This window comes from Oncorhynchus gorbuscha, linkage group LG10, assembly GCF_021184085.1.
Source record: "Oncorhynchus gorbuscha isolate QuinsamMale2020 ecotype Even-year linkage group LG10, OgorEven_v1.0, whole genome shotgun sequence".
Lineage (NCBI taxonomy): Eukaryota > Metazoa > Chordata > Actinopteri > Salmoniformes > Salmonidae > Oncorhynchus > Oncorhynchus gorbuscha.
Genome location: NC_060182.1, coordinates 80988512 through 81004637, shown reverse-complemented (window position 1 = coordinate 81004637; position 16126 = coordinate 80988512). Strand labels below are relative to the sequence as shown.

General features: G+C 42.7%; 1 protein-coding gene across 1 annotated transcript in view; it reads right to left on the bottom strand.

The window, feature by feature from the left end:
- akap6 (A kinase (PRKA) anchor protein 6) overlaps positions 1–16126 on the bottom strand; it is a 313910-nt gene that overhangs the window by 260544 nt on the left and 37240 nt on the right. The window contains exon 3 of the mRNA XM_046367705.1: positions 6986–7237. Within this exon, the coding sequence (XP_046223661.1) occupies positions 6986–7237 (252 nt within the window). The remainder of the gene's footprint in view (positions 1–6985; positions 7238–16126) is intronic.

Below are 16126 nucleotides of genomic sequence, written 5' to 3'. Positions count from 1 at the left end.
CAGACAAAGGTATGATGGGATGTGAGTACATTGGGGATTAACTTAGGCATTGAGTAATGATGGGAGAGATATTGTCTCTAGAGACATTCAAACCAGGTGATGTCACAGCATACATGGTGAGGTGGAACTAAATAGTTGGTTAAGGCATATTGAGCAGGGCTAGAGGCTCTACTGTGAAATAACACAATAATCACTAACCAGGACAGTAATGGACAAGGCATATTGATATTAGAGAGAGGCATGTGGAGCAATCATAGGGGTCCAGTGAGTGGGTGGGCTGGCTGGAGATACTGCGATTCAGACAGCTAGAAGGCCGGGGATAGCAAGCTAGCAGGAGGGCCTTAGAGGGACGTCTCGACAGAGGAAAGTCTGTTTTAGCCTCTGAGGTCCACACTGAGGTCTACATTCATGGTGGTAATACACCTTAAAGTTGGTTGCCAACCGTCATATAAAATCAAAAGAAGAAGAAGCCTGAAGGAGGAGAGATTACTAGAAATTAACTCGGGTTTACCCTTTTATCTGTGGATTAATTGTCAGAGTAGAGGACCTTGTGCATTTCAGGTAAAATATCAACCCAATGTTCATATCCCAGGACAAATTAGCTAACAGCAGCAAGCTAGCCAGCTAAATTGCCATAAATGTTTGCTTTTCGACCGGTCCCCAAATTAATATAGTTGGTTCAGTGTTTGTTTTGATATTTAAAACTGCGTGTCCTGATCGCGTCTGGTGTGGGTGGACAAAATCAAAATGCGCGTGATGGAGGACGCACACGCGCGAGTGGTCTGGTCAGCATTTAAGAGTCTGCTATGCTACAGTAAATAATATTCCATACCCATGGATTCCTCATCTGTAGCAATTCCTGCATGTGCCACAATGTGGTGTGCATTATTTATGTAACAGACAGTAGAGAAGCTGTAATGTGTAAATATTTTTCTCTCTCAAAATGTAACTTTTTTTCCCGGGTGTTTTATGCACTGTGTGTGGGGGGGGGTAGTATCCTAAACTGAAATTGACCAAAAGATGATCCTATTGTAGAGGCCAGGATGTCCAGTTGATGTCCAGTAGTATACTGTAGAATCCTATACTCCACACTGTAGTATTCCTCAATCGTATTTTTGTATTCATTAGGCAGCTGCCAAGGCAGCAGCTACTCTTCCTGGGGTCCAGCGAAATTAAAGCAGTTATACAATTTTAAAAACATTACAATACATTCAAAACAGATTTCCCCACACATTAAGTGTGTGCCCTCAGGCCCCTACTCCACTACCACATATCTATAACGTGTGTGTACAGTGCCTTGCAAAAGTATTCATCCCCTTGGTGTTTTTCCTATTTTGTTGCATTACAACCTGTAATTTAAACAGATTTTTATTTGTATTTCATGTAATGGACATACATAAAATAGTCCAAATTGGTGAAGTGAAATGAAAAAAATAACTTGTTAAATAAAAATCTAAAAAATTAAAAACGGAAAATTGGTGCGTGCAAATGTATTCGCCCACTTTGCTATGAAGCCCCTAAATAAGATCTGGTGCAACCAATTACCTTCAGAAGTCGCATAATTAGTTAAACAAGTCCACCTGTGCGCAATCTAAGTGTCACATGATCTGTAACATGATATCAGTATATATACACCTGTTCTGAAAGGCCCCAAAGTCTGTAACACCACCAAGCAAGTGGCACCATGAAGACCAAGGAGGTCTCCAAACAGGTCACGGACAAAGTTGTGGAGAAGTACAGATCAGGGTTGGGTTATAAAAAAATATCTGTAACTTTGAACATCCCACAGAGCACCATTAAATCCATTATTAAAAATTGAAAGAATATGGCACGACAACAAACCTGTCAAGAGAGGGCCGCCCACCAAACTCACGGACCAGGCAAGGAGGGCATTAATCAGAGAGGCAACAAAGAAAAAAAAACCCTGATGGAGCTGCAAAGCTCCACAGAGGAGATTGGAGTATCTGTCCATAGGACCACTTTAAGCCATACACTCCACAGAGCTTGGCTTTATAAACAAAAAAATAACCAAACACGTTTGGTGTTTGCCAAAAGGCATGTGGGAGACTCCCCAAAGATATGGAAGAAGGTACTCTGGTCAATTGAGCTTTTTTGGCCATCAAGGAAAATTCTATGACTGGTGCAAACCCAACACCTCTCATCACCCGAGAACTCCATTGAAGCATGGTGGTGGCAGCATCATGCTGTGGGGATGTTTTTCATCGGCAAAGACTGGGAAACTGGTCAGAATTGAACGAATGATGGATGGCGCTAAATACAGGGAAATTCTTGAGGGAAACCTGTTTCAGTCTTCTAGAGATTTGAGACTGGGACGGAGGTTCACCTTCCAGCAGGACAATGACCCAAAGCATGCTGCTAAAGCAACACTCGAGTGGTTTAAGGGAAAACATTTAAATGTCTTGGAATGGCCTAGTCAAAGCCCAGACCTCAATCCAAATGAGAATCTGTGGTATGACTTAAAGATTGCGGTACACCAGCAGAACTGATCCTAGTTGAAGGAGCTGGAGCAGTTTTGCCTTGGAGAATGGGCAAAAATCCCAGTGGCTAGATGTGCCTATCTTATAGAGACATACCCCAAGAGACATGCAGCTGTAATTGCTGCAAAAGGTGACTCTACAAAGTATTGATTTGGGGGGGTTGAATAGTTATGCACACTCAAGTTCTGTTGTTTTTGTCTTATTCCTTGTTTGTTTCACAATAAAACATATTTTGCATCTTCAAGTGTTGTTGTGTATGTTGTTGTGCATGTTGTGTAAATCAAATGATACAAACCCCCCAAAAAGGGGGAGGGATGAATACTTTCGCACGGCACCGTATAGTGCGTATGTTATCGTGTGTGTGTATGCATGTGTTTGTGCCTATGTTTTACTGTTTGAATTAGTTACTTGATGTGGAATATAGTTCCATGTATTTTAATTTGATTTATTTAACTAGACAAGTCAGTTAAGAAACAAATTCTTATTTACAATGACAGCCTACCCCAGCCAAACCCTAACCCAGACAACGCTGGGCTAATTATGCACCACCCTATGGGACTCCCAATCATGGCTGGTTGTGATACAGCCTGGAAACAAACCAGGGTCTGTAGTGACACGTCTACCACTGAAATGCAGTGCCTTAGAATAGACCGCTGCGCCAATCAGGAATCTTGGCTGTATGTAGTACTGGGTGCCTCCCATAGTCTGTTATGGACTTGAGGACTGTGAAGAGACCTCTGGTGGCATGTCTCGTGGGGTATGCATGGGTGTCTGAGCTGTGTGCCGGTAGTTCAAACAGGCAGTTTGGTGCATTCAACATGTACAAGTAGTGATGAAGTCCATCTCTCTTCCACTTTGAGCCACGAGAGATTGACATGCATATTATTAATGTTACCTCTAGGAGTACATCCAAGGGCACATCCAAGGGCACATCCAAGGGCACATCCAATTGGGTACTTGTGTAATGGTCTGTGTACTGTACATCTAAATCTATAGTGCTTACTCTAGAATTTTGTAGTATACTATAGACATGGCCTTTACACAAGTACCATATTTGAAGCTGCAAATCTCGAGAAGCTAACCACAAACCTCCTGAAATGGTACTTAAAACATTTACCATACTAGGCATCAAAACCAATTCTGTGATTAAAGTTCACCCCTTTGGCAAGAAACTAATGTTTACGACAGAAAGAATTTACATAATTGTGACAGTAAAGCAAAGTAAAGTATACTTAATTAAATCAATGTATAAAATCTCTAGACCAAGGAAGTTTCACTTTGTACTAGTCTATGCATCTGGGTGTGACTGCTTGTACCCTGAGCACTCTGTATTGAAGCTATTACCTGTGACTTCAGTCTCCTTTATCTTTACAAAGTGAACTTGTATCTAAATATTTAAGTCTCGACACCGTGATGTGTAATGGGGTAATACTTTCCTGTGTGTATACCTGGTGTGTTGTGTACACAGTGTGTGGGAGTTAGTCTCCCAAACTGAAATTTACCAAAGCTAAGCCTTTCAAATTCTAAACAAGACTGTTTCTCTCTTAGGAGCTTATCTTTGTTATTATGAGTTCAAAAACATCAAACCCATCTCTGCTGTAAAGAGAAGTTATCACACGAACGGTCCACAACACTTCAAATAGGAACTTGAATGGAGAGAGAGAAAAGGTGTGAAGAGCTGGACTTCCCACTTGGAAAGAAAAAGACCAAAGTACTTTTATTTATAGATATACCAATATTACATTTCACAAGACGCAGTGTATAAGTCCTGCTCTGATCACCATACAGAGGACAGAAACAGATACCCCCAGACAAAAGCAAAACACCTACACTCATACAGAGTATTTGATCTAAAAAGAAGGAGATGTCTGAATATGTGTTCGCCAGCCCTGACACTACGAGAAGCCGTCGGGTGAATTATCCTCAGTTGGAGGAGACGTGCAATGATTTATATCCTTGTTCAGACTACAGACCTGGGGTCACCAGACAGTGGGTCAGAGAATCGGGGTGATCTGAGTCTGGAGGAGTAAAGCGAGGTGCGAGGCGAGCGGAGGCGCGGCACCCTGGCTGTGGTGGAACAGGGTCTACTGAGTGGCCTACTACTGACAACTCTCATCAGACTATGCTCCTACAACTACTACAAAGACATCAGAGAAAACCAGACGTTACAGTCTGTGTCTCTCCTTAAGACCAACTAAACTGAACAGAGACAGTTACAGAGAGAGAAAGACCAGTTACAGAGAGAGAAAGACCAGTTACAGAGAGAGAGACCAGTTACAGAGAGAGAAAGACCAGTTACAGAGAGAGAGACCAGTTACAGAGAGAAAGAACAGTTACAGAGAGATAGACCAGTTACAGAGAGATAGACCAGTTACAGAGAGATACAGACCAGTTACAGAGAGAGAAAGACCAGTTACAGAGAGAGAAAGACCAGTTACAGACAGAGAGAACAGACCAGTTACAGAGAGAAAGACCAGTTACAGAGAGCTTACAGAGACCAGTTACAGAGAGAGAAAGACCAGTTACAGAGAGAGAAAGACCAGTTACAGAGAGAGAAAGACCAGTTACAGAGAGAGAAAGACCAGTTACAGAGAGAGAGACCAGTTACAGAGAGAGAAGACCAGTTACAGAGAGCTAGACCAGTTACAGAGAGAGAGAAAAGACCAGTTACAGAGAGAAAGACCAGTTACAGAGAGAGAAAGACCAGTTACAGAGAGCTAAAGAATAAAATAAATAATATGACCATTTAGCAGACGAGAGAAAAGACCAGTTACAGAGAGATAAAGACCAGTTATCAGAGAAGCGACTTACAGTCATGTGTGCATACATTCTACAGATGGGTGGTCCCAGGAGAAACGAACCAGTTACAGAGAGAGAAAGACCAGTTACAGGCCAGTTACAGAGAGAGAAGACCAGTTACAGACTGAGCCAGTTACAGAAGGACCAGTTACAGAGAGAAAGACCAGTTACAGAGAGCTAGACCAGTTACAGAGAGAGAAAGACCAGTTACAGAGAGAGAAAGACCAGTTACAGAGAGACCAGTTACAGAGAGAGAAAGAAAGAGAGAACCAGTTACAGAGAGAAAGACCAGTTACAGAGAGAAAAGACCAGTTACAGAGAGAGAAAGACCAGTTACAGAGAGAGAAAGACCAGTTACAGAGAGAGAAAGACCAGTTACAGAGAGAAAGACCAGTTACAGAGAGACAGTTACAGAGAGCAGAGAAAAAAGACCAGTTACAGAGAGAGAAAGACCAGTTACAGAGAGAAAGACCAGTTACAGAGAGCTAGACCAGTTACAGAGAGAGAAAGACCAGTTACAGAGAGAGAAAGACCAGTTACAGAGAGCTAGACCAGTTACAGAGAGAGAAAGACCAGTTACAGAGAGAGAAAGACCAGTTACAGAGAGAGAAAGACCAGTTACAGAGAGAGAAAGACCAGTTACAGAGAGAGAAAGACCAGTTACAGAGAGAAGTTACAGAGAGAGAGACCAGTTACAGAGAGAGACCAGTTACAGAAGAGAAAGACCAGTTACAGAGAGAGAAAGACCAGTTACAGAGAGAAAAGACCAGTTACAGAGAGAAAGACCAGTTACAGAGAGAGAGACCAGTTACAGAAAGAAAAGACCAGTTACAGAGAGAAAGACCAGTTACAGAGAGAGAAAGACCAGTTACAGAGATTTATCAACGAATTAATGCAGGAAGACCATTTGTCTGGATTGGTCTGTTACAGATTTAGAGACCAGTTACAGAGGGATCTGGATTGGAAGATTATGGAGGATCACATCACTGACCACAAGGATGGAGAATCTTTACCACCAGGATTGTGTGGAATTCAATAGCCACGATCAACCCCACTATCGGTATGGAATGACAAGGTATGTTCCATTCAAACTGCATTGGTGATCGTTAATAATGAAGAGGATCAGAGATTTATCAACAGAATTAATGCAGGAGTATTTGTCTGGATTGGTCTGTCTGATTTAGAGACTGAGGGGATCTGGAAGTGGGTGGACGACACATCACTGACCACAGGGATGGACAGCCTAATTTACATTACATTTAAGTCATTTAGCAGACGCTCTTATCCAGTATGGAATGACAAATTGGTGTATTCCATTCCACTGACATCCTGTGATGACATCCAGTTCCCACAGTCACTTAACACTTAACAATAGTGCATCTAAAACTGATGTTATTTGGTAGAGTAATAGTGTTGGTGTCAAGCCACTCAGAACTATATTTGGTAGAGTGGGTCACAGCGTCAAGTGTAAAATGTACTCTTATTTCCCTAAATAAAGTGAATATCATACTGTACAAATGCATATTTCAATCAATTGTTTAATATGCTACTGTCATGCTACTGTCATGTTTTTTGTGCTTATGCCTATTCAATAAATCATTGAAACCTGAAAAGTTTTCATGTTTATTGTAGGATAGCGAGAGTTGTGTAAAGCACATGCCATGTTAGGGATGCTGTTAATTATTAACCTGGTGGTGGTCCTGGGAGAAGGCTTGCAGGATGTCTGTCTGTCGGGTGTAGTTTCCATTGGAGTCCTGGAGGCCCTGCAGCAGCCTCTCCTTCAGTACCAGGACAGAGACACGGAGCTGGTGCCACAGGAGCTGGACACTGCGGATATCCACAATGATGTTCACAGAGTAGGACAGCAGCTTCAAGGAGAACTCTGTCTCCAGCAATGCATGGATCTGCTCCACATGGTCCGAGATGTCCTCACAAATGTCCTACACACACACACACACACACACACACACATACACACACACGGGAGAGATGGGACATGTATTTTTACATGCTTAACTACTCTGAAATAAACATACACGTTATCTTGACGCTCTACAGACTGAAAAGAGAGCAGACAGACAGACATGATTGTGAGTCTCACATTGGGCTGTTGCGGTCACCGTATTACCGGCGGTCACGAGTCATGAAGGAAGTCAAATTCCACGTGACTGTTTAGTCACGATAAATAGGCTTCTCCAAGCTTGGATGTTGCTGATGGTCATTAGTAGCCTACTAAACCTGCTAATTGTCTGTTACTCAGCACTCTAGTGTCCCTCTAATCACTCTGACATCAATGCAAATGAATTTTAAAATCTAAACAAACACTTCACGAGAGCTCATGAGCTCATGTTGTGCAACATTTCAATAGGCTATACACATTTGCACGAGAAAACATAGTGATGGCCTCTACTAAAAAGAGGAGGATCAGCTTTCTATAGGCTAGGCCTACTATATTTATTTCTCAACTTTCCTAATATTAAGCACATTGCTTATATTTACAACAGGAGTATAGTCTACCTGGCTGGCATGAAAATAAACCACAGGAAAAGCTCCTCCATTTGCTACTTAAGTGCATAGATAACATGTATTTTTTTCCCACTGCCCCTGTTTCGATAAAAGTGCATGATAATGGTCAATTCTAAATCAAAACAAATTTCACACACATATTATTTAGTATATGTAAAGACAAGATTAAATCAAGAATAGTCTGATGGGTGACAATATTAGCCTATCACTTGTGAATTATATATTATCACTTGTGAGTGAAGCCCAGCATAAGAAACAATTCCTTTTTTTTGCGACTTTTTCTAATCATAGTCATACACCTCAAGTAGCCTCATGCCTATTTGTTTAATTAAGGTTTGTATCACAACTCAAGTGGCCAAATATAAAATTAAGCACATTAACCCATCCGCGATGTGTCTGTCTTCACTTGTAGCCTGTGAGAAAGACTCAATCCAATCATGTGATGGGAGAAGTGCATAACTGCCACTGGCCACAAAAGGCCTGGACTTTTTAGGGTGCATTGCGGCCACACAAAGGGGATGCCCGTCGTAAAATTCTAGACATGAAGTGCTTGTCAAATTGTGAATTTGTGACTGATGAAGTATTTACAGCCTGCACAAAAAAACTAAGCAGAGGTCATGCCTTTCAAGTGACTTTTTTCAAATCATTATTAGAGTCGCATCATGCATCCTTATGTATTAAAAATCTAAACATATAGCGGAACGTTTGTAGAACAACTTAAGTCACTTTAATAACTCTAAATGAAGCATATAGGAATAACTATTGCTTTGTTAACCGTTCAACACAGAATAGCCGCATGTGCGCACTCCCTCAAATTGTTTGGGGAAAATAACCTTTCTATTTTACTCAGCTTTTTTCAATTGTATTCTTCATACTATAAAATAGTGCCATGGGGCGGCAGGGTAGCCTAGTGGTTAGAGCGTTGGACTAGTAACTGAAAGGTTGCAAGTTCAAATCCTCAAGCTGACAAGGTACAAATTCTGCCCCTGAACAAGGCAGTTAACCCACTGTTCCTAGGCTGTCATTGAAAATAAAAATGTGTTCTTAATTAACTGACTTGCCAAGTTAAATAAAGGTTAAAAACAAAATATTGAAAAAAATATTTGGCTAAATTAACTAGTGTAGCCCAAAGCCATTTGTCATAGCCAGATCAAGGACAACTCTGGCTATGTTCTTCAGAAATGGACAATTTATCCATATCATGCTTCTTTAGACATGTCTAAAATAAAGTATGGATTTATTGTGAAGTTGTAGGCCATATTACATGGATTTATTAGACTTTTTAAAATGTAGATGTTCCAAAGGTCAGCATCAGTGGCTTGTAGGCTGTGTAGAGGCCAGGAGATGCTAAATCTGTTTATGTTCATTAACGGTCAAATACAGTGAGAACGACGGTTATTTGCTTGACAATCACCGGCTGACAACATTTTGTGACCACCACAGCCGGTACCTTCAGGCATTTGGAAATTGCTCCCAAGGATGAAAAGGATTTGTGGAGGTCTACAATTTTTTTCTGAGGTCTTGGCTGATTTATTTTGATTTTCCCATGATATCAAGCAAAGAGGCACTGAGAATGGTAGGCATCGAAATACATCCATAGGTACACCTCCAAATAACTCAAATTATGTAAATTAGCCTATCAGAAGCTTCTGAAGCCATGACATCATTTTCGGGAATGTTCCAAGCTGTTCAAAGGCACAGTCAACTTAGTGCATGTAAACTTCTGACCCACTGGTATTGTGATACAGTGAATTATAAATTAAATAATCTGTTTGTAAACAATTGTTTGAAAAATTACTTGTCATTCACAAAGTAGATGTCCTAACCAACTTGCCAAAACTATAGTTTGTTAACAAGAAATTTGTGGAGTGGTTTAAAAACTAGTTTTAATGACTCCAACCTTAGTGTATGTAAACTTCCGACTTCAACTGTAGAACAATAAGTGACTTCCGTAACCCCGTAGACTACAGTATACCACTGCTGTCGTCCTTACCGTTTATTCAAGTTGATTCATCTATGGATGCCGACAGCAGTCGCACCATTGGAAGACATAGCTTGGACTGTAGCCTACAAAAACCTATTCCTGCTCTTTTCTCACGATCCATCAAACACATCTGGTGTGTCATCATACTGGTCTCTGACTTGTGGTCAGACTCACTCAGGTGGAACAAACTTAAACTTGCGCCTTTTCTCAATGCGGTATTGAATGTCATTGAGAAAACAGAGAAGTGTCAAAGCTTTTTTTTGCGAACATCCTTTCTGAATTAAAAGTAATCCTCAAAGTAATCTATTTTTTCAAAAGTATCTGTAATCCGATTGCAATATTTTTGCTGGTAACGTAACGGATTACAGATAACGTTTTTTTATAATGTAACCTGTTACCCCCAACCCTGTCGCCCTGTGATAAAAAGTCCCCACTTTATCACAGCCAGGGGAGCAAAACATTTATCATTAAAATGCACTGACATGTTAACAAACATATCCTAAAAAACAGGACAGGTCAAAGTGAAATGGACAATATTGAATGGACAATCAGGCTACTCACAACTGCTGTCAATGAGTTTCATCCCATGGGGTAAAATTTCAAGATCAGTGGTTTCAAGTTTGTATCTATCATTTTTATACGAGCTGATCATACCAACATACACGTTTCAGACAAAGTAGCTATAGGCTGCCTGTGTAATCACACTGAACAGTCCTCGGCATTCCACTTACACACTTGGGGTTTGGACACTAAAACAACAACAAAACATGGGTTCCTTACTCAGTTCATATCTCAGTCATCAAATCTGCCCCATTTACTTATTATAGGCTAACTCAATTACAGCTAAACTATTACAGCTAAACTCAACTTCAAAACACTCTCCTGCAATCCGACTCACCAATTTAAAAAAATATATTATTTACCTCAAATCTGAAATCCACAGCAGAAGCTAGCCAGAAGCTAGCCAGAAGCTAGAAGCTAGCCAGTTTACTGGCTAACGTTAGTATTCAGCTAACCACGGTTTGTGGTCATCAACTATCCTTTAGCTCGAAAAGCTATCACCAGTTTTGTACAACACGAGTCAGACCAGAACATACCGGACCTATTTTTCTCTCCATATCCCCGGATTTCAACCGCAAGCTCTGGACATTTACACCTGGATCTTGCAGCTAGCTAGCTGCTATCCGTGTGACTATTGGCTTACGACGATCCCGGAGTAAACATAAATTATTCCGGAGCTAGCCAGCTGAAGAGTTCCATCAGCCACTCCTTGTCTGATCACCTATCCGGACCCGTTTTACTGCAGATGCGGAGCCCCGCCGGGCCTTCACGACTGGACAACCGACGTTATCTGCCCGAGTGAGTTATCCAACTGGCCCATCTGTCACGATGTTACCTGAACGCTCACCGGTGGCCCGCTAATCGTTAGCTGTCTTATCGGCTGCTATCTGAGTAGGTCTATCGGAAAAATGTTCTTGGGTCACTATAACTATATCTATTTTGCCAATTGGATTTAGCCCCTCTACCACATGGAACCCCACTAATCTACCGACGGAAACACACGAGTTGGCTAAAAACAGACCTCTATCCTATGCTAGCTTGCTACCGATGGCCCGGCTAGCTGTCTGAATCACTGTGATCCCAACAAACCTCACTAATCACTGGACCCTTACGATCACTCGGCTAAGCATGCCTCTCCTTAATGTCAATATGCCTTGTCCACTGCTGTTCTGGTTAGTGTTTATTGACTTAATTCACTGTAGAGCCTCTAGCCCTGCTCATTATACCTTATCCAACCTTTCAGTTCCACCACCCACACATCCGATGACATCACCTGGTATCAATTATGTTTCTAGAGACAATATCTCTCTCATCATCACTCAATACCTTATCCTACTCCTTCTCTGTTCCTCTGGTGATGTAGAGGTGAATCCAGACCCTGCAGTGCCTAGCTCCACTCCTATTCCCCAGGCGCTCTCTTTTGATGACTTCTGTAACCGTAATAGCCTTGGTTTCATGCATGTTAACATTAGAAGCCTCCTCCCTAAGTGTGTTTTATTCACTGCTTTAGCACACTCTGCCAACCCGGATGTTCAAGCCATGTCTGAATCCTGGCTTAGGAAGACCACCAAAAATTCTGAAATCTCCATCCTTTACTACAACATTTTCAGACAAGATAGAACGGCAATCTACTGCAAAGGTAGCCTGCAGAGTTCTGTCCTACTATACAGGTCTGTACCCAAACAATTTGAACTAAAAATCCACCTCTCTAAAAACAAGTCTCTCACTGTTGCCGCCTGCTATAGACCACCCTCTGCCCCCAGCTGTGCTCTGGACACCATATGTGAACTGATTGCCCCCCATCTATCTTCAGAGCTCGTGCTGCTAGGCGACCTAAACTGGAACATGCCTAACACCCCAGCCATCCTACAATCTAAACTTGATGCCTTCAATCTCACACAAATGATCAATGAACCTACCAGGTACCACCCCAAAGCCGTAAACACGGGCACACTCATAGATATCATCCTAACCAACTTGCCCTCTAAATACAACTCTGCTGTTTTCAACCAAGATCTCAGCGATCACTGCCTCATTGCCTGCATCCGTAATGGGTCAGCGGTCAAATGACCTCCATTCATCACTGTCAATTGCTCCCTGAAACACTTCAGCGAGCAGGCCTTTCTAATCGACCTGGCCTGGGTTTCCTGGAAGGATATTGAGCTCATCCCGTCAGTAGAGGATGCCTGGTTATTTAAAAAAAAGCCTTCCTCACCATCTTAAATAAGCATGCCCAATTCAAGAAATGTAGAACCAGGAACAGATATAGCCATTGGTTCTCTCCAGATCTGACTGCCCTTAACCAACAAAAAAACATCCTATGGCGTTCTGCATTAGCATCGAACAGCCCAGGTGATATGCAGCTGTTCAGGGAAGCTAAAAACCATTATACACAGGCAGTTAGAAAAGCCAAGGCTAGCTTTTTCAAGCAGAAATGTTCTTCCTGCAACACTAACTCAAAAAAGTTTTGGGACACTGTAAAGTCCATGGAGAATAAGAACACTTCCTCCCAGCTGCCCACTGCACTGACGATAGGAAACACTGTCACCACTAAATCCACTATTGAGAATTTCAATAAGCATTTTTCTATGGCTGGCCATGCTTTCCATCTGGCTACCCCTACCCTGGTCAACAGCACTGTACCCCCCAAGCTTTCCCCATTTCTCCTTCTCCCAAATCCAGTCAGCTGATGTTCTGAAAGAGCTGCAAAATCTGGACCATTTCTTTCTAAAATTATCTGCCTAAATTGTTGCAACCCCTATTACTAGCCTGTTCAACCTCTCTTTCGTGTCGTCTGAGATTCCTATTCCAGATTGGAAAGCAGCTGCGGTCATCCCCCTCTTCAAAGGAGGGGACACTCTTGACCCAAACTGCTACAGACCTATATCTATCCTACCCTTCCTTTCTAAGGTCTTCGAAAGCCAAGTCAACAAACAGATTACTGACCATTTCGAATCCCACCATACCTTCTCCGCTATGCAATCTGGTTTCAGAGCTGGTCATGGGTGCAACTCAGCCACGCTCAAGTTCCTAAACGATATCTTAACCACCATCGATAAGAAACAATACTTTGCAGCCGTATTCATTGACTTGGCTAAGGCTTTCGACTCTTTCAATCACCACATCCTCATCGGCAGACCCGATAGCCTTGGTTTCTAAAATGATTGCCTCGCCTGGTTCACCAACTACTTCTCTGATAGAGTTCAGTGTGTCAAATCGGAGGGCCTGTTGTCCGGGCCTCTGGCAGTCTCTATGGGGGTGCCACAGGGTTCAATTCTTGGACCGACTCTCTTCTCTGTATACCTCAATGATGTCGCTCTTTCTGCTGGTGAGTCTCTGATCCACCTCTACGCAGACGACACCATTCTATATACTTCTGGCCCTTCTTTGGACACTGTGTTAACAACCCTCCAGACGAGCTTCAATGCCATACAACTCTCCTTTCCTGGCCTCTAATTGCTCTTAAATTCAAGTAAAACTAAATGCATGCTCTTCAACCGATCGCTGCCTGCACCTGCCCGTCCGTCCAACATCACTACTCTGGACGGTTCTGACTTAGAATATGTGGACAACTACAAATACCTAGGTGTCTGGTTAGACTGTAAACTCTCCTTCCAGACTCACACCAAACATCTCCAATTCAAAGTTCAATCTAGAATTGGCTTCCTATTTCACAACAAAGCATCCTTTACTCATGCTGCCAAACATACCCTCGTAAAACTTACCATCCTACCGATCCTCGACTTCGGCGATGTCATTTACAAAATAGCCTCCAATAACCTACTCAATAAATTGGATGCATTCTATCACAGTGCCATCTCTTTTGTCACCAAAGCCCCATATACTACCCACCACTGCGACCTGTACACTCTCGTTGGCTGGCCCTCGCTTCATACTCATCGCCAAACCCACTGGCTCCAGGTCATCTACAAGACCCTGCTAGGTAAAGTCCCCCCTTATCTCAGCTCACTGGTCACCATAGCAGCACCCACCTGTAGCACGCGCTCCAGCAGGTATATCTCTCTGGTCACCCCCAATGTCAATTCTTAATTTGGCCGCCTTTCCTTCCAGTTCTCTGCTGCCAATGACTGGAACGAACTACAAAAATCTCCGAAACTGGAGACACTTATCTCCTTCACTAGCTTTAAGCACCAGCTGTCAAAGCAGCTCACCAATTTCTGCACCTGTACATAGCCCATCTATAATGTAGCCCAAACAACTACCTCAACCCCTACTGTATTTATTTTGCTCCTTTGCACCCCATTACTTATATCTCTACTTTGCACATTCTTCCACTGCAAATCTACCATTCCAGTGTTTTACTTGCTATATTGTATTTACTTTGCCTCCATGGCCTTTTTTGCCTTTACCTCCCTTCTCTCACCTCATTTGCTCACATTGTATATCGACTCATTTTTCTACTGTATTATTGACTGTATGTTTGTTTTACTCCATGAGTAACTCTGTGTTGTTATATGTGTCAAACTGTTTTGCTTTATCTTGACCAGGTCACAATTGTAAATGAGAACTTGTTCTCAACTTGCCTACCTGGTTAAATAAAGGTGAAATAAATAAATAAATAACGATGAATGATATTTGATATAAAACAAAGGGGAAACCCAGCACATATGGAGCATTCTGACAGTATGTCAGTACAGTGACACCCAGGTTAATACTGCAGACAGACTGGTTGGTTGGTCTATCTCAGTAACAGGATAAGAATGTCTGTCTAAGCCTGCCTGACTCCCACCCTGTCACCATGGTGCTGAGGACTAATACAGGCTGGGACGGACAGGGCCTTTTAATATTAAGAGACTAGGACCACCCGAAAAAACCCGACAGAGACAGTTGGGCTCCTCAGTCGGTTTTAAAACCTCCTCATCATCAGCTCCACTGTTTAAAAAACCTGAGTCATCTCATCTCCTCTCTCATCTCCACCTCTTCTTCCTCCTTCCTCTAGTTTAAAGGACTACGGTGAAGTTGTCCCTAGACGCTTGTCTTGGGTACACATTTAGATTCCCCATTAACAGTTAAGGTTAGGATTTGGGGAGAGGAAGCTGATGCTAGATTAGTACCTAGGGCCAACTTTACCCCAGAGCCTCTGAAATTACAACAGCACATGTTTGACAGCATATGTTTAGTCAGGCTATGGTTGACCTTTACCCCATCTGCCAGTCCTGGGGTGAGATTTGGGGAAACTTGGGAGTTGGGACCTTTCTCCCCTCCCCCAGTCCTGGGTCAGACTTGGAGACAGTGTTGGGATCAGCTGCCGGCTCACTATGACAGATACCCTCCTCCCAACACTGACAGACTTCCTCCTACCCAACACTGACAGACTTCCTCCTACCCAACACTGACAGACTTCCTCCTACCCAACACTGACAGATACCCTCCACCCAACACTGACAGACTTCCTCCTACCCAACACTGACAGACTTCCTCCTACCCAACACTGACAGACTTCCTCCTACCCAACACTGACAGACTTCCTCCTACCCAACACTGACAGACTTCCTCCTACCCAACACTGACAGATACCCTCCACCCAACACTGACAGACTTCCTCCTACCCAACACTGACAGACTTCCTCCTACCCAACACTGGCAGATTTCCTCCTACCCAACACTGACAGACTTCCTCCTACCCAACACTGACAGACTTCCTCCTACCCAACACTGACAGACTTCCTCCTACCCAATACTGACAGACTTCCTCCGACCCAACACTGACAGACTTCCTCCTACCCAACACTGACAG